The following is an 18,466-nucleotide window of genomic DNA, read 5'->3' on the forward strand; positions in this document are numbered from 1 at the left end:
GGAAGCTGTGACCTGGGGCAGGGGTTGGGGTGCCGGGTGAGGAGAGCGTCTGGGTGCAGGGTCTGGAAGGGAGTTTGGGGGAGGAGGAAGCTGTTTTAGCCCCAGGAGTTGGGGCCGGGCTCTGGGCCGTCAGCTGAAACCTCCTGTGCTCTTGATTCCAGGTCTTTGGGCAGCTCTTCACAGCAGAGCAGGAGAATTGCTTTTTGGACAAGGCTCTGCTCGCTGCCCGCTCCCCCCTGCGGCGCCCCAGCCAGGCCGGGCTGGTCCTGGCCCACGCCCTGCATGGGCAGGCCCATCAGCTCCTGGAATACATGGTGAGCAGCCGGAGCAGATCAGGAGAGTGGGGCAGGGCCAGGGTCTCCTTCCCATCCCCTCAGGGAGTCCCCCGCCCCTTTCCTCAGGCTGCCCCCACCCCACGTCCCTGCTGGCAGAATCCCTCCTGCCCCTGCGAGCGTCCCTGGGGGTGGGGGAGGCTCTGAACACAGAAACTGTCCTAGGAGGCGGGAGGGGGCCGAGGTGTCAGGAGCTCTGGGGGGGGGGGGTCAGGAGCTCACCCTGCGGGCCTGACGGGGGTGACCAGAGAGCAGGGGGAGGAGGGTGGAAATGCTGGGGGCCAGTTCCCCTGAGTCCCCAGGGATGAATGTGACGGATTCTGCTTCCCTTGCAGCAGGAAGACACCCAGTGAGAGCAGCAAGAGCTGAGGAGCCAGCAGCTGCGTCCCCCTCCCCCCAACCCTCCCAATTGTATTGAATTGTATTTACATTCTCATTAAACAATGTTTCAAAAAACATTTGGATCAGGCTTGGTCAATAATTTGTAATGGGGGGGCCATTTTGGCAACTGATCAAGGGCCACATTTCTACCGAGGGGTTTGGGGTCTGGGACGGGGCGGTTGGGTGCAGAAGGGAGCTTAGGGGTGGAGCCTGGGTGCAGGGGGGGGGGGGTATGATCTGGGGCGGTGGATAGGGGTGCAGGGTCCAGGAGGGGGTATGGGCGCAGGAGAGGACTCTGGCCTGGGGGAGGGGCTCTAGAGGGGTGCAGGGTCAGGGAGGGAGCTGTGACCTGGGTGAAGGGGGAGCAGAAGGTTTGGGGGAGGGGGTGCGGGTGCCAGAGAGGAGTCTGGCCTGGGGGAGGGGTGTCGGGGGGGTGCAGGGTCAGGGAGGGAGCTGTGACCTGGGTGAAGGGGGAGCAGAGGGTTTGGGGGAGGGGGTGCGGGTGCCAGAGAGGAGTCTGGCCTGGGGGCGGGGTGTCGGGGGGTGCAGGGTCAGGGAGGGAGCTGTGATCTGAGGGAATGGGGGACGCAGGTTCAGGTGGTCGCCTGGGACAGGCAGTCGGGGAGGGGACGTGGGCGCCAGGGGCAGGCTCTGGCTGCGGAGGTGCCTACCTAGGCAGCTGCGTATGGGGGAGCCCGACTGTCACCTGAGGGGATGGGGGAGCTCAATTTTCAACTGTGGGGAATGGAGGAAATACTGTGGAGTGGAGGGAGCGAGATGGGGGGGGCTGAATTGTTCCCGGAGGGGAGATCTCCCTGGCTTGGGGGGGGGGGGGCGTTTCCAGCAAAGCCCTCACATAAGAGGGGGACAGACGGGGGGAGGGAGAGGACGGGGATGGGCAGGGCAGGTGGAAATGGGGAGGGGCAGGAGAAGGGAAGGGGGAGGAGATGGAGGAGAGCAGGGGATAGGAGTGGGGGCGGGGATGAGGAGCAGGACAGAGGCAGGGCAGTGGTGGTGATGGCTGAGCGATGAGAACAGCTCGCAGGGAGCTTAAAGCCAGCAGATGCTTTTCGGCAGAGTTGCCATTTGCCCTGGCGGCTTTGCCAGAATAGCTGTGCCAGCGGGGGGAGGGGGGCGGAGGGGGGGGGCTTTTGCCACACACCCAAGCCAAGCCAGCTGTGGCGGCAAAGCCTTGTGATGTAACCTAAGCCCTTGGCAAGGTCGGGATCAACCTGCTCTGACAATTTCTCGGACCGGCGGGATGAGAAACAAGGATCGTGCAGGGAGATGGGGATGACTAGGAAGCGAATCCAAGTGTGGGGGGAATATCCTGGGTTGGAGGGTCAGTTGATACCCCCGCCTGCCACTGTCTGCCGGGGCTCTGCCCGCAAGATGGAACCAACAGCTGAGTTTGCTTTTCTGCCCCGTCGTGGGCACAAAAGGCCCAGAGCAGCCTCCTGCTATCTTGGAGGAAAGGGGCCAAAGTTCAGGAAGCAGGTGCCAGGCTGGGCTGGAATCCGCGAGCTCCGCTTTTGCTTTGCCCTTCCTGGAAGCTGGGCTGCAGGTGAGTGGCGGTTTCATCTCTGCTCTTGGGGTGTTTCTTGTGGGTTCCGAGTGTGGATCTGAGAGGGGCTGCGCAGGGGCAGTGTCATGAACGAGCTGTAAGCGTTACAGCCCCTTCTGCGCAGGCTGGCTCCAGCCTCCCGTCTGTCTCCAAGCCCTGGGGGAGAGGCGGGAGGCCAGCAGCATGGCCTAGTGGAGGGGGCAGGGGGTTGGGTGTAAGAACTCCCGGGTTCTAATCTAATGCCATCTAGTGACTAAGGCACAGAGTTGTGTGTTAGACCCTTGCTCCTCAATTCTGCGCTCACTCTCGCACTGGTGACCTTGGAGAGGCCTTTCAGGTCTCCCTTTCCCTGTCCATCAAAGGCAGGCAAGTGCGATGTAATGCCCTGGAGCAAGTGCTTTGGGACGTGTCGCACAAGTGTGCCTGGCTCACAAGCGTGTCAGCACAGGTGTGTAAAAGCGTGACGAAGGCTTTGAGATCGATGCCGAAGGCTTGTGAGGCTGTGGCTGGCCAAGTGACAGGGAAATGAAAGGTCAGAGTTTGGTCAGTTAGATTTTATGGTAATACACTGAGACGAAGCACTTTGGGCGTATATGCGATAATGTCTTTCCAAGTGCGTTAGTTCAAGCCGTGTCCTAGGAGCCAAGAGGTGAGACAAACATGCTTGGTCCTGTCTCGGTGCAGCGGTGGACTAGATCAGTGCTTCTCGACCAGTGGTACGAGTCCCCTTAAAGGTACTCAAGAGATGTCTGGGGGACACGTCAACACAACTGAAATTTGGAGAAAACTGAATTTTAGTTTTCAGTTTGACAGCGCTTTATTCTTTTTGTACCTTTTACACCCAAAAATGCCATCGCCCGCCCGGCTACGATGCAGTTGTTTAAACAAATGTGTTGCAACGGTAGAAAAAAATTGTGTGTGTCTGAAAACTGTAGGTACTGGGGGTACTTACACATTTTTTTTTAAAGGGAGTACATTATAAAAAAAGTTTGCGAAACACTGGACCTATCATGGTCCCTTCCACTCAGACTTTTCTATGATTCTGTGACAGGGCTGGGCGATAATTTTCAGAAGGGGGCCACTTAATGGATTTTGGTATGGGGTCATAGGCCGGCTCCACCCACAGAAGGGGCGGAGCCTGAGGCAGAAGGGGCGGTGTTGTGGACTAGCCCACCCTCAGAGTTCTCCGCGGCTGAGGCTTTCAATTAAAAGCACAGAAAAGAGCTCACAGATTTGCCACTACTGCCAGCTGTCCAGCGTTGCTACAGATTTTTAAAGGGCTCGTGGCTCCTGCCCCTGCTGTAACCATGAGCCGTGAATCATTTAAAATCGGATCCTGCTGCCTGAGTCCCCACTTAGAATTCGGCGGCATGGGCAGCAGGATCTAAACAGAAAGCGGCCAGATCACAGTGTTTGGTGGGTTGCATCTTACCCAGCCCTGTTCTCTGAGCTGGTTTCGAAACCTCCGTGTCCTCCTTGTGGTCTGACAGCTGCAGTTTTACTGCCTGTCTCTCCTCTCGTGGCCCAGCCTAGCCGCAGCTAATGGACTAACTCAGGTTAGCATCACCTGCCCTGTCTTGGTGACTCTTCACAGCTGAACGGCCTATAAGGCATCGTGCTGGTCTTCTGATCTCTTGGTGACTCCTCTGCCTTCTGTTTATTTCTTTCTCCCTAGCTGGCCAATCAAGTCAAGCCCTGTCAGTGCGTGAAGGCCCCAGGAATTACAAGTGCGATGGTCTCCCATGCCCAAGGTAATCGGCTGGCTAGTAATGGATGGGCTGCTTGGTTATCAGGTTAGGCTGCACAAGCCAGGTCTATGGGACCCTATGGCCAGCTGGCACCTGGTTCACAGGGAGGCAGCTGTACTAATCTGAAAATGGCTGGAAGACACCACCATCATTAGGCTCCAGAGTCAACAGCACTTGCTCCTCTTGGAGCTACTTGTCCATGGCAGGCAGCACAGCTTAGCAGCTCATTGGGACGTCTCCTTTCTGTTGTGAGATCTGGGCACTTTAGAATGGCTGTAGCTATTGAAAGCAAAGGTGCACAGCTATAGGCATGGGGGTTTCCAGCTTTATTCACCTAGGTGGCTGATTCCAGGAAGCAAGGGTGTGGGGGGGGGGGAGGGAGGGGGGAGTCCTGTACAGAGGGTTCCCTGGCCCCTCTGCTTCCATGGCTGTGCAACTGCCACCAGGTGGATTAGAACCTGGGACTTTTGGAGCTTAGGGCAGGAGCTGCTATAGCTTGAGTTATAAGTCAGTTGCCTCTCAGCATAGGCTGAAGAGCTCCCTTGTAATAATTGCTTGCTGGACGTGGTCTCAGTGCCACTCCATAGGATAGTGACCCACATCAGGTGTGTGGGTTACAGCTGCAGGCCTGCTCCCAGCATGCGGATCTGCTCTCTGGGCGGCGTCTATAACTCTGTGGCTGCAGCCCTGCTCCCAGGACTGGATCTGCTCTCTGCCCATAGGCGTGCGCAGCACATTTCATTAGGGTGTGCAGCCAAAGAATGTTTTTAAATGTACTCTTTGACCCCCATTAGCCACACCCCCTGACTCCCATTAGCCACGCCCCCTGACCCCCATTAGCCACGCCCCCTGACCCCCATTAGCCACGCCCCCTGACTCCCATTAGCCACGCCTCTGGAGGTAACACTTTCAGGGCAATATGGACACATGACCAGAAATAAAAGGTGTCATGTGACCTCCCCCCCCCCCCAACGACTTTTCCCACCATCCTTTTACCAATAGGGATTAGTTTGGCCCTCACCAACCTCCCCTGTGCAACGATCCTGCAATTGCATTAACCCAATGTGTGAGACATTAACTCGGGGGGTGGGGAGGCTGGGGGAAGTGTTCCCTCTAAGAGTTTCCTCCCATGAGCACAATACATTTTGTGTTGTGCACCAGTACTGAGTTTGTGGCTTGTTTGGATGTGCCATGGTGGCACCCAAGTTATTCATAAATATCTTATGAACCACTTACCTGTCCCCTCTGCTGCCCTGTCTCCTTCCCTTCCTCCATCAGCTCCCCTGGTGCCTGCTGCCCCCCAATCCCTCACCCACCTCTGCTGTCCTGACTCCTGCCCTCCTCACTGCCCTCAGCCTTCCCGAGACCTGCCCCCTCCAGCAGGCTTTCTCTCCCCCCCTGTGCCCACTCCTCCAGTAGCCCCACTCTGACCATGTGAGCTACCCCTCCTCATCCCCTTTCCTAACACCTCCCTCTACACACCTGTCCTGCTTCTCTCCTCTGGTGCTGGTCCCTCCCCTGCAGGTGTCTGCCCTTCTGCTTCACCCCCCGGACTCCTCTGGCACCTGCACCTTCCCTTACCCTTGCACCCTCTTGGTGCCTCCCCCTTCCCTCACTGCCCCTACCCACTTTGCCCACTCCCTCACCACCCTCTGCCCCCGTTCCCCTCATGCCCCTGTGCCTTTACACGTGCCTTGCTCCATCTCCGCCTTCCTCATGCCCACCCCTTCTTTCAAGCCTTCTCCCAGCACCTCCCCTTCTCCCCTCTAGCCCCCAAAGCCCTTCCCCTCTCCTCTTCTAGCATCATCCTGTCCCCCCCCCCACTGACACCTCCCCTCCTGTCCTTTTCCTCATTGTCTCCACTTGGCCCCCTGGCATTTGTCTGTCTCCTACACCCTGTCCCTTGGTGCCTTCCCCTTTCATCTCCTGACCTGCCACAAACCCCCACCCCGCAGACTCAGGTTCCCAAAGTTCTGGCAGTCCCCATCACTTGGTGCCTGCGCTGGGTCTGACTCGTAGGGTTGCCAGGTAGACCCTCCCCCCAAAAAACGGACACACTTGATCCTGGGCAGGGGGGAGGGAGGAAGAGGGACTGGCTGGGGGGGGGCAGGAACTGGCTGGAAGGAAGAGGGGATGGGAAGCAGCTCTGGGGGGGAAGGGCCAGATCCTGACCCTGGCCCCCCCTTCTCCCTCCCCGAGGCCAGTCATGCTGCCTCTGACCCCCTTCCTCCCTGAGGCCAGTCGCACTGCCCCCGATCCTGACCCCGGCCTCCCCTTCTCCCTCCCCGAGGCCAGCCCTGCTCCCCAGCTCAGTGCGGGCCCCTGCTCTCTCCTTAGCTCAGTCCCACTCTGCCGACCCTGGCTCCCTCCTGGCTCCCTGCTCTGCCAGTCAGGCTGAACTGGGACTTTAGCCTCTCCCTGTTGTTCCTGGGGACTGTCAGTCTCAGGATTTTGATCTCTCATTTCCCCTGCCTTTCACTGAGTTTCAGTAAGGAGCTAGCGGCAATAATGCCTCTACTTTTTCCTCCACTCCTGTGCGGAATACATTTTGTTATGTGCACCAAGGCATGCACGGATGTGCACTGTTACGTCACGTGGAGTTTCACAGCATGGGAAGAAATCAGTGGAAATACAGAGACCTTGAGTAGTTGCAAGTGTCCATTTTATTGCATAGCACGGAGCTAGCTAGAAAAAACCCAAACCAGCTGGGCTGACCCCCAGTGACCTAACGCAGTTACTATAACAACAAGATCTATGTCTACACCCAGTACACCACATGCACCACCACTAGAAACACATGCTACCGGCTAGCAAACTGGGCAGCATTTGAATGTCTCCTGGCTGGCCGCCCAAGAGCTCAGCTTGCAGGGAACACTGGCTAACCGTCCCCTTCCACCTGGAGAAGGGAGAGACAGGAAAGCAGCAACAGAGCATCTGCCTGGGGGAAGCCCGAATCCCATGCAGGAGTGGAGCCCTGTTCCTTGTTCCAGGCCCTTGCTAGAGTCCCCTCCCGTAGCTGCAGCTATGGCCGGCAGTTTTAAAAGCGGACTTACGCTGGCCCTGCAACCCGAGCGACTCTGTCAGTGGGTGTTTATCACTCCATCACCTCGAGCTGTTTAACCAGCTTGTTTAACCAAGGAGGGAGGGAAAGGGAAACCTTTGGCCATTTGAGGGTTGCGTGCCAATGGAGGGAAAGGGGATGGATAAAAAGGGGCTGAGCACACGGTACTGCCTCTTTTTAAACCCAGGCCCAAAGATGTCCTGGAATTCTGGGCCACTGGCCTGAAGGAGATGGTCAAACTGCCTGGCAGCTGGACTTTTGGAGTCTTGTTATTCCTGGGCTCCTGGTAGCGATGGCTCCCATTCCAGGGGATTCCTGCCAGGTAGTTTACCTCAGACAGCAGCTTTTATTCCCCCGTGTCACTTCTCCCGGTATCTGAGACTTTGGTCATGGGGATCAAGCATTTAACATGATTCCAAGAGGAACCGGATGGTTCATCTAGCGAGCCAGGCTCACCGATATTTGAGTAGTTAATAAAAATCCCTAGTTGCTGTGTGTAGGTCTAAAAAGGGAAGGTTAGTATCATTAGTCTTATTTTACAGACAGGGAATAACCTCTCCAACCTGTGGGAGAGGCAGGACTAGAACCCAGGTTTCCTGATACCACAGTCAGGGCTTTGTTACCAGGCTACATCCTGTACTAGAAAGGATGGGCCTGAAGCATGGGCCTGGTGTAAGGCCTGAGGCCTGAACCAAAGTAAGCAAGAGTTAGCTGAAGAGAAACAGACAGGTCGTGTCAAAAGCAGACGGTTGCCTGAAAGTCTTGGGACTTAACCCTAACTGTCTTGCCTGGAAAGGTTGAAACCATAGACAAAAGGTCCTAGAAAGTCTCCAGGAATGCTAGAGAAGCAGGAAGCGAGTTGACAGGAGGCCAGGAAAGAAAATGGAAACAGAATTTGGGGTTTTGAATTGGAAGCAGTGATGTGCCTGTTGTGTGATCATGCCTGGAAGATGTGAATTAAGCCAGGAACCTGGGCAAGCAGAATCCAGCGACGTTCTTGGCTACGGAAAGACTAAATCTTGGAACAAGAGAGATGTGAGTAGAACAGGGAATTTTTAGTCAGACGCTACTAGGTTATTTTCTTTATTTTTTTAGTTTGTTGGACTTCTTTTTGCTAAGCACATGTAACTATCCCCCTTTACCCTGGAACTCTTCAAACTGAATCCCAGGGAAGCGATTTTCTGTGTTTTAATCTTTCTTTTTCCAGTTTCTTTGTAACACCTAGCAACCAAGTAGATACGCTGGAGGGCAGTAGATATTCTGGAGGGCAGGGATAGGGTCCAGAGTGACCTAGACAGATTAGAGGATTGGGCCAAAAGAAATCTGATGAGGTTCAACAAGGACAAGTGCAGAGTCCTGCACTTGGGATGGAAGAATCCCGAGCATAGTTCAGGCTGGGGACCGACTGGCTAAGTAGCAGTTCAGCAGAAAAGGACCTGGGGGTTACAGTGGATGAGAAGCTGGATATGAGTCAACAGTGTGACCTTGTAGCCAAGAAACCTAATGGCATATTAGGGTGCATTAGGAGGAGCATTGCCAGCAGATCCAGAGAAGTGATTATTCCCCTTCATTCGGCTCTGGTGAGGCCACATCTGGCGTATTGTGTCCAGTTCTGGGGCCCCCACTATAGAAAGGATGTGGACGCATTGGAGAGGGTCCAGCGGAGGGCGACCAAAATGATTAGGGGGCTGGAGCGCATGACCTATGAGGAGAGACTGAGGGATTTGGGTTTGTTTAGTCTGCAGAAGAGAAGAGAGAGGGGGGATTTGATAGCAGCCTTCAACTTCCTGAAGGGAGGTTCCAAAGAGGATGGAGAGAGGCTGTTCACAGTAGTGACGGATGGCAGAACAAGGAGAAATGGTCTCAAGTTACAATGGGGAAGGTCTAGGTTGGATATTAGGAAAAACTATTTCACTAGGAGGGTAGGGAAACACTGAGATGGGTTCCCTAGGGAGGTGGTGGAATCTGCATCCCTAGAGGTTTTTAAGTCTTGGCTTGACAAAGCCCTGGATGGGTTGATTTAGTTGGGATAGGTCCTGCCTTGGGCAGGGGCTGGACTTGATGACTCCTGAGGTCTCTTCCAGCTCTATGGTTCTATGATTCTAAGTAATGTTTCACCAAGTGTATTTGTTTTGTTAATAGACGTCACATTTTTAAAACCATGATCTGATTCCTGCATCCTAGAGGGCGGAAGGTTCTGTATGCACGTGCCTAAGACAGCAAGCCATACTTCTAGGAGAAATTACAGGTTTTCAAGCTCTCTCTGGAGGGAGTGTCAAGGACAAGGAAGGTACCCCACAGGAGGGAATTCTGAAATGCGCCTGTCTGGTTCTCAAAGGGGTTTGTGCATTTGGATGGTGGCAGCAACACCAACACAAGCCTCCAGTGGCAGGGTATTTTAAAGTCTCTTGTGGGCCCCCACCTTCTGCACTTGGAGTGCCAGAGTGGGAAACAGCCTTGACATGACCCCTCTCCAATTCATCAACATCCATCTGGAATTCTGGTCACCAGAGCTGGGCACAGAACTCCAGCAGCAGAAGTTTAAGTGCCGAATAAAGAGGCTAAGTCGGTTCCCCACTCTGGCACTTGGAGTGCAGAAGGTGTGGGCCCAAAAGAGACCTTAAAATACCGTGTCTCTATGGGCTTCTGCTTCAAAACTCCCCAAGGTCACAGATTCCCTGAGCTTAGGAGGGTTGCTGCCTCTACCCAAGTGGAAAAAAACTTTTTCTTCTTGAACGCAGGAAGAAGTCACTTGGGAACGTATTCCAGAAGAGTACCCCAAACTCTTTTACACAAGAGCCAAAAGAAATCTGATGAGGTTCAACAAGGACAAGTGCGGAGTCCTGCACTTGGGACAGAAGAATCCCAAGCATTGTTACAGGCCTGGCACCAACCAGCTAAGTAGTAGTTCTGCAGAAAAGGACCTGGGGGTTACAGTGGATGAGAAGCTGGATATGAGTCAACAGTGTGCCCTTGTAGCCAAGAAGGCTAATGGCATATTAGGTTGCATTAGGAGGAGCATTGCCAGCAGATCCAGAGATGTCATTATTCCCTTTTATTTAGCACTTGGAAAGAAAAAAAGAAAAATGAAAACAAACTGTAATTTCTGATAGCTGTCCTCTTAGTCTTAGGCAGGTATACACAGACCTCCTATTACTTTCCAGGATACAAAATCAGATCATAGCCTTAAAATAGGTGATTATATTAAGAAAACAAAAAGGTATTCATTTGTAAAGCTGACTTGGCTGCTAGGAGTTATAGCGCAACTGAGAAAAGAACAGATTAAAACACAGACAATTGCATCCCTGGGATTCAGTTTAAAGTTATAGTGGGGAGAGGAGGGGATATGGATTTAGCACAGAGGAGTTTAACCAAACAACAAAACAAAAAAATAACCTGATCGCATCTAAATAAACATTCTCTATCTACTCAAGGATCCACACTTCCAAGGTCCAGTCCAATTCTAGGCCCAGGTATTCTTTTTTTTAGGCATGATGTCCCTGCCCAGTTCAATTCATCCCCCCCCTCATCCCCTTCCGCAGCTCCAGGATTAAACTCACAAAGAAAAACAGCAGACAGATTCCCTTTTAATGCAGATCTGAACTCTTTCTTCTCACTGGTGCTCCTGGCTCCCTGCCAACACTTTCTAGCTAGCTAGGTTTAACCCTTTAGTCACTGAATACTGGGATGTTCAGAAAAGAACAGTGGGCCTCCCATCCATCACAGAAGCGAGACAGCCTCTTTACTCCTGCTCAAGCGTTTCCTGTTTATACATCCCAGAATTACAATAGCTTTTTAAGCCCCAACGCCACAATGGGAGCTCATGTTCTGCTGATTACCCACCATGATCTCTACATCTCTTTTCCCCGCCCTGCAAGTCTGGCGCACAGAACCATGGGAAGTGGCATAGGCTAGCCTGGGCCAGGGCAAAGGAACACGTGGGCCTTTCTCTTCTCCATCTCTCCCTCTGCATTGCACAGCAGGGCGCAGGAGTGCCAGGGGGCTCTGTGGACGCTGTTTGGCTTAATGCCAGCGAAAGCAGGGTCTACAGGAGTACTTACGGGCTCCTAGTGTTAAGAGCTGTGATGTGGTTGCCTCAGCAGCGTGGCTCAGTGCTTCTGTTCTTGGAGCTCTGGTGTTATCAGTGGTCAGTGCAGGTAACGCAGCCTGCTCCTGCTGCAGATCTCGCTGTTATGCACAAAGACCGACCACAGGCACCGTCTGGTGACAGAGGCACTTGGCCATGTTTATAGCTGTGTAGTCACAGATCTAGTGCCCTGGATTTGCGGTTACACGTGCACCAACTCAAGTGCTCCAGGATGAGGAGCAATTCAGTCAGTAAGTCTCTGTTGTCCCTTCGGCCATGCAAAGGGGGTAAGGCCAGGCACCCCAATATTTATAGCCTAAAATAAACTTGTGTGGTTTCGGACATTTGTTTGCTCCCTCCCCTTGTACCTAGTACCTTGAACCGAAAAATATTAGAGGAGACACTGTTGAGCATCCAGTGCGGATGCGTTCGGTGAGGCTAATCTTCGTGTTTTACCTCATCCCCGTTGCAGGGTTCCAGACCAAGGAGGATATCTACTGCCTCGCTTTAGCGAAGGCCCTGTACACTGTGCCCACGCCAGTGACTGCTGGGTTTTATGCACCATGGGGACATTGCAAAAACCTGCTCTTACACAAAATCAAGGGTGAGTACTGCCCCGGGGAACGTAAGACGGGGAAGGAACCTTGTGGGGATGGGGATTAGTGGATGACAACTATCTCCAAAGAGCCAGAGCCACCCGTACTCATTTGCCGATTATGCAATCGCATAGGGGACCTGAAAATTTGGAGCAGCACTGGGTTTTCATGTCCACTCCACCCACCTGCCTCTTCCTATCCATGGTCTGTGGCTCTGCTTCCTCCAGCAGCAGAAGTTCTAGAAGATCTAGTTAATTTACAAGTGACAAAGTCTGCTCGAGCTACTGGCAGAACATCGACGACATGGTAATGAAGCCATTTAACAGGCATTTGCCAACCTCTGCTAAATGTTTGCTGAATTTACTGTGAGAGTCGACAGGACCTTAGTTTAAAATGTGTTTGTTTATTAGTGTGTGGATGAGGATTATAAAATCACATCGCTAAAAATTCAACATCCATCTGGGCTGCTGTTGGGCAGATGGGCACCAGTTTAATAGAACGGTGTAGGATCCCAACAATCCTAAGGATGGCTTTGCCAAGAGCTACCCATTCTTGATTGCTTCCCAGAAGGGAGGGATTGTGAAGCTGGAAGACCATTCAGGAGGAGAGATTTAAGGCACTGCCAGGTACCTAACATATCTTCCTCTTTTATCTCAGAGAACATGGAAAACGAATCGAAGAAGAAAGACCAGGAGGAATTTCAGCGGACGCAGAAGATGCAGCGTGACAACACTGGCCGGGATCTACTCAAGCTCCTGTTACTCATGATCTTCTACCGGCCGGTCCTGACGGAGCAGCAGAAGTGGAGAAGGAACGTGAAACACGTCTTCATCCATTTCAGCGCCTGGGAGTACGCGGGCTGCGACCAGCTCTGGGCAGGCCTCATTACCACACTGTGTGACGGCATCGAAAGCCACTTTGGTCTCCTACCCATGAGCATTTACAGGACCATAGACAGGAAATGTAGCATCATCGAAAGACCAGGGGATCAGGAATGGGTTAGCAAGAAGTTCCTCTTCCTCCCGCTGTGGGTGGCTGTGATCCTTTTGATCATGGTAGCTATTGGGGTGGGTGGTGTCATGGCTCCTTCCCCACTCTGGCATGATAAATGCAGAAGTGGGGGCCAGCAAGTGTACCCCAAAGCCTTATCTACCAGGCTTTGGTATAAAACTTCCCCCAAGATCTTAAAAACCTAGATCTTGGGAATAAAAATTCCGCTGCCACCACCCAAATGTTGCTAAAGAAACCAGGGGAAAGATCATTTGGGAAATCTTCCCCCTAAAACAAAAATCAGGGCACACCATTAACCACTGCCAGGTTAATAAAAGAAAAGAAAGAACTTTTATTATTACAACAATATTCTGGTTTCAAGTATAATGACTGGAGAGGAAGGTAACAAAATATACTCATGGAGAAACTCCATGGGCCTAGAACTTAGTTACAAAGAAAAGCCAAAACATCTTTTAAACCGTGCCAGATCTCAGATCCCATACCCAATCCTTAAAACAATAAAACCTAACGAAACTGCCTAAACTTTACCCTACTTACAGAAAATGAAGAAAGGTGCCTTGGCGAGAGAGAGAGACATGCCTGTCCCTCTCTGTAGCTGCAGAGAACTCTCCCAGAGAGACAAAAGGGACAAGAGAAAAAAACCCAAATTCCTTTGTCCCAGTTTGAAGAGTCCCACCTACATTCTTATTGGTCACTCCACCTGGCTAGGTGTAGTTAACCCCTTAATCCCCAGGCTGCTGGCTAACCCTCATAATCATGACATGCCCACCAAATCACAGATGGTGCTGGACAGCCTCTGGCCACACTGGCTGTGATTTCTTCCTGTAGGTCTAAGATAAAACATAGTAAATACATTTTGCACACTTGACTAAACACTTGAAGACATGAAAGGTAAGCATAGAGTACCATCACAGCTATACAGAGAATATTAAGTAGTTGAGTCCAGAAATGCCTCTCTGGAGAGGGCATCGGCCACCTTGTTAGAGGCTCCTGAAATGTGCTGCACCTCAAAGTCAAAGTCTTGTAGTGCCAAACTCCACCGAAGGAGCTTCTTGTTGGTTGCTTTGACCAAATGCAGCCACTGGAGTGCAGCATGGTCAATCTGTAGACTGAAGCGTCGCCCCCACACATACGGTCTTAGCTTCTCCAGAGCATACACAATCGCATAGCACTCCTTCTCAGAGACCGACCAGTGACTTTCTCTTCCAGACAATTTTTTGCTGAGGAACACGATAGGGTGAAGTTGTTGATCTGGTCCTTCCTGCATCAGAACTGCCCCCACACCCCTCTCGGATGCGTCTGTGGTGACCACGAAAGGCTTGTCATAGTCTGGGGCCCTCAGTACAGGGTCAGACATAAGGGCTGTCTTGAGCTGGGTAAAAGCTCTCTGGCACTGGTCAGTCCACTTGACCCCGTTAGGTTGTGTTTTTCTAGTAAGATCCGTGAGAGGGGCAGCGACCTCACTGTAGTGTGGTACAAATCGCCTGTAATACCCGGCCAAGCCCAAGAAGGATTGTACCTGTTTTTTTGATTTGGGGACCGGCCAGTTGTTTATAGCCTCCACCTTAGCCTGTAGAGGGTTGACGGTTCCTTGCCCCACCTGGTGTCCAAGGTAGGTCACCCTGTTCAAGCCAATTTGACATTTTTTTGCTTTAACTGTTAGCCCTGCCTCCCTTACGCGTTGGAAGACAGCTTGGAGGTGTCCTAGGTGCTCTCCCCATAAATCAGAGAATACGGCTATATCATCTAGATACGCCACAGCAAATTCTCCAAACCCAGCTAGTAGGGTATCCACGAGCCTTTGGAAGGTGGCAGGCGCGTTGCGCAGCCCAAAAGGAAGAACATTAAACTCGAATAGGCCAGTGTGTGTAATGAAGGCTGATTTTTCCTTCGCTTCTTCCTCCAGAGGTACCTGCCAGTACCCTTTGGTTAAGTCAAGGGTGGAGATGAACTGGGCACGCCCCAATCTCTCCAATAGCTCGTCTGTGCGTGGCATGGGGTAGTTGTCTGGGCGAGTTATAGCATTTAGCTTCCGGTAGTCCACGCAAAATCGGATTTCCCCATCGGGCTTGGGAATTAGGACCACTGGAGAAGCCCACGCACTCCCTGAAGGGCGAATTATGCCCATCTCTAACATGTCCTTGATTTCTCTCTCTATAGCCAATTTGGCTGGAGGAGCCATTCGGTAGGGTTGGGCCCTAACTGGGTGAGCATCACCAGTATCAATGGAGTGAGATGCCCGTGCGGTCTGTCCAGGGATGGCTGAGAACATTGGGGCGAACTGGGCGCACAGTTGCATGATCTGTAGGCGTTGCTCCCGGCTGAGGATCAGGGAGAGGCTTACCTCTTCTACTCTACCCTGGCTCTTCCCATCGTAGTAGGCTCCCTCAGGCCACCCCACCTCCTCCTTCTCCTGGGCGGTGAATTGAAGAACCTTGAGTTCTCGGGAGTAAAAGGGCTTTAGAGAGTTGATGTGATAGACCTTAGGCTTAAGATTAGGATCCGGAAACGCTATAAGATAATTAACGGCCCCTAGACGCTCCTGGACCGTGAAGGGCCCCTCCCAGGATGTTTCCATTTTGTTTGCCTGGAGTGCCTTCAGAACCATGACTTGCTCTCCTACTGTGAAGGACCGGTCTCTGGCGTGTTTATCATACCAGGCCTTTTGCTCTTGCTGAGCATTTTGCAAGCTCTCTTGTGCGAGAGTTAGGGAGTCTCGAATGGTATTTTGGAGGTTGTGAACAAAATCCAAAACATTAGTTCCGGGTGAAGGGTTAGTCCCCTCCCATTGTTGCTTTACCAGCTGTAAGGGACCCTTAACTTCACGGCCATAAACCAGTTCAAAAGGCGAAAATCCCAAACTGGGATGTGGGACATCTCGATAAGCAAACAGTAATTGTTGTAAAGCTAGGTCCCAGTCGTTGCAACGTTCATTCACGAACTTGCGTATCATGGCTCGCAAAGTCCCATTAAATCTTTCCACCAGGCCATTTGTTTGATGGTGGTAGGGAGTAGCAACTAGGTGCTCTACCTCATGGGCTTCCCAGAGGTGTCTCATAACCTCTGCCAGGAAATTGGCCCCCGCATCTGTGAGGATCTCTGAGGGCCAACCTACCCGGGCAAAGATATCGGTTAGGGACTGGGACACGGTCCTAGCCGTAGTGCTTCCTAGAGCCACGGCTTCGGGCCATCTGGTGGCAAAATCCACGAGGGTCAATATGAACTGCTTCCCCCTGGGGGTCTTTTTAGGGAAAGGACCCATGATATCCACAGCTACACGTTGAAATGGGACCTCTATGATGGGGAGGGGTTGGAGGGGTGCCTTGGCATGGTCTTGGGGCTTCCCCACCCGCTGGCACACCGTACACGAACGGACATAGTCAGTAACCCCCTGGCCCATCCCCTCCCAGTAGAATGACCTCCTCAACCGGTCTTTGGTTCGGCTCATTCCAGCATGGCCACTAGGGTGGTCGTGGGCTAAGCTTAGGAGCCTGTCCTGGTACTTAGTAGGAACCACCAACTGTCTCTGAGGATGCCAGTCCCCTTGGTGTCCACTAGAAAGGGACTCTCGGTATAAAAGTCCTCCTTCTACCACAAACCTGGTTTTGTTCAAAGAGTTGAGGGGCAGTGGTCCACTTTTGGCTGCCGTCCAAGCACCCTGGAGGCTCTCATCTGCTTCTTGTTCAGCCTGGAACTGCTCTCTTACAGTCGGAGACGTCCAACCAGGGCCCACCAGAGGCACTGAGGGAGCAGGTAGTACCTCTCCAGGTGGGGACTCACTCCTGGCTGGTGCAGATTCATCTGTGGCTGTCGACTCCATGGTGCCCCTAGTGGCTGACTTAGAACCTAGTATCGGCAGCCCCTGTCCTTCTAGTTCTTGGGCTGGCCCTACCTGGGGTTCAGGACTTGGATCCTGGGTTGGGGTTGCAGCTACTGGTCTGGGCTGGGGTGCTATGACTGCAGGGTTCAGGGTGTCTGGGTGTACAGCCTGCATAGCCTGGCTACGTGTGATCACTCCCACCCTCTTAGCTTGTTTTACATGCTTGGCCAAATCTTCCCCGACCAGCATAGGAATGGGGTAGTCATCATAGACTGCGAAAGTCCAAATTCCAGACCAGCCCTTGTACTGAACTGGTAGCTTGGCCGTAGGCAGGTCGAAGGGATCAGCCTTGAAGGGTTGAATGGTGATTAGGGTCTCTGGGTCAATGGCCTTGGGGTCCACCAGAGCGTGGTGAATCACTGACACCTGTGCCCCGGTGTCTCTCCATGCAACAACCTCCCTTCCCCCCACTCTCACAGTCTCCCTCCGCTCTGGGGGAATCAGTGAGGCATCTGGGCCCGAGGCTCCTTGTGGCAACCCCGGAGTGATGAGTTGTAGCTGGCTGGTGCTCTGGGGACAGTCGGCCTTTACATGCCCCAGTCCACTACATTTAAAGCATCGCCTCACAGCGGTATCATTGGAACGGGGGGGGCTCCCAGCAGATGGTATGGAGGAACGGGGAGAGATCTGGGGTCTTCCTGGGTGTATATAGGGCCCGTCTCTGCGAGGTGGGGATCGGGGGGATCCCCAGGTGTTGATGGGCCCCCTCAGACTGCTTTCCAGGCTGCTGTGGCCCCTCAGTTCTATCCATCTGGCCCCAAGCACTGCTGCCTCTCTGAGGTTTTTTGGTTTTCCGTCCAGGATGTACCCTCTAATCTCTCCTGGCACACCCTCGAGGAACTGTTCCATCTGCATCAGGAGAGAGATTTCTTCCCGAGTGTGGGCCTTCTCTCCAGAGAGCCACGTTTCCCAGTTTTTGAGGACACGACTAGCATGTTCGGGGAACGATGTATTTGGGGTCCACTTGGAGGCCCTGAAGCGACACCGGGCCTGTTCAGGGGTGAGGCCCATTCTGAGTCTGGCCTCCTGCTTAAACAATTCATAGTCATTTGCCATGTCACCTGGCAGGTCTGCGGCTACCCCCAGTAAGGGACCAGCGATTTGGGATCTTAACTCTCTCAGGGTATGTCTACACTACAAAGTTAGTTCGAACTAACGGACGTTAGTTCGAACTAACTTTAATAGGTGCTACACTAGCGCTCCGCTAGTTCGAATTTGAATCGAACTAGCGGAGCGCTTAGTTCGAACTAGGTAAACCTCATTTTACGAGGACTAACGCCTAGTTCGAACTAGCTAGTTCGAACTAAGGGCTGTGTAGCCCTTTAGTTCGAACTAGTGGGAGGCTAGCCCTCCCCAGGTTTCCCTGGTGGCCACTCTGGCCAACACCAGGGAAACTCTATGCCCCCCTCCCGGCCCCGGACCCCTTAAAGGGGCACGGGCTGGCTACGGTGCCCGTGCCAGGTGCAAGCCTGCCAGCACCCAGCTAGCAGACCCTGCACCTGGCACGGCACAGAGCCACCCACCCGATGCCCCCCAGCCCACCCCCTCTTGCCGGGACCAGGCTGGCGGCTCCCGGGAGTTTGCCCTGGACCGCAAGAGGCGGGCACCTTCCTGGGCTAGTGCGGACATCGTGGACCTCGTCCACGATCTCCGCACTAGGCACAGGAAAGTGGCCGTCTAGGGCAGGAGAGCTGCCAGCCTGGCCTCCCAGGACCAGGTGTGCATGAAAATCAAGGGGGTCCACTGAGACCCCCGACACTGAGCCCTGAGCTTACAATGGCCGTCCTGGGTCAGACCAAAGGTCCA

General features: G+C 53.2%; 1 protein-coding gene across 1 annotated transcript; it reads right to left on the reverse strand.

Moving 5' to 3' along the window:
• Positions 1-13,087: 13,087 nt before the first annotated feature.
• On the reverse strand, positions 13,088-18,121 carry LOC149523279 (uncharacterized). Its single transcript, XM_089770021.1, has one exon. The coding sequence runs from the start codon at positions 17,714-17,716 to the stop codon at positions 13,709-13,711; it is 4,008 nt and encodes a 1,335-aa protein (XP_089626147.1). The 5' UTR covers positions 17,717-18,121; the 3' UTR covers positions 13,088-13,708.
• Positions 18,122-18,466: the final 345 nt, after the last annotated feature.

This window comes from Pelodiscus sinensis, chromosome 18 (genome assembly GCF_052426305.1).
Source record: "Pelodiscus sinensis isolate ZL-2025 chromosome 18, ASM5242630v1, whole genome shotgun sequence".
Lineage (NCBI taxonomy): Eukaryota > Metazoa > Chordata > Testudines > Trionychidae > Pelodiscus > Pelodiscus sinensis.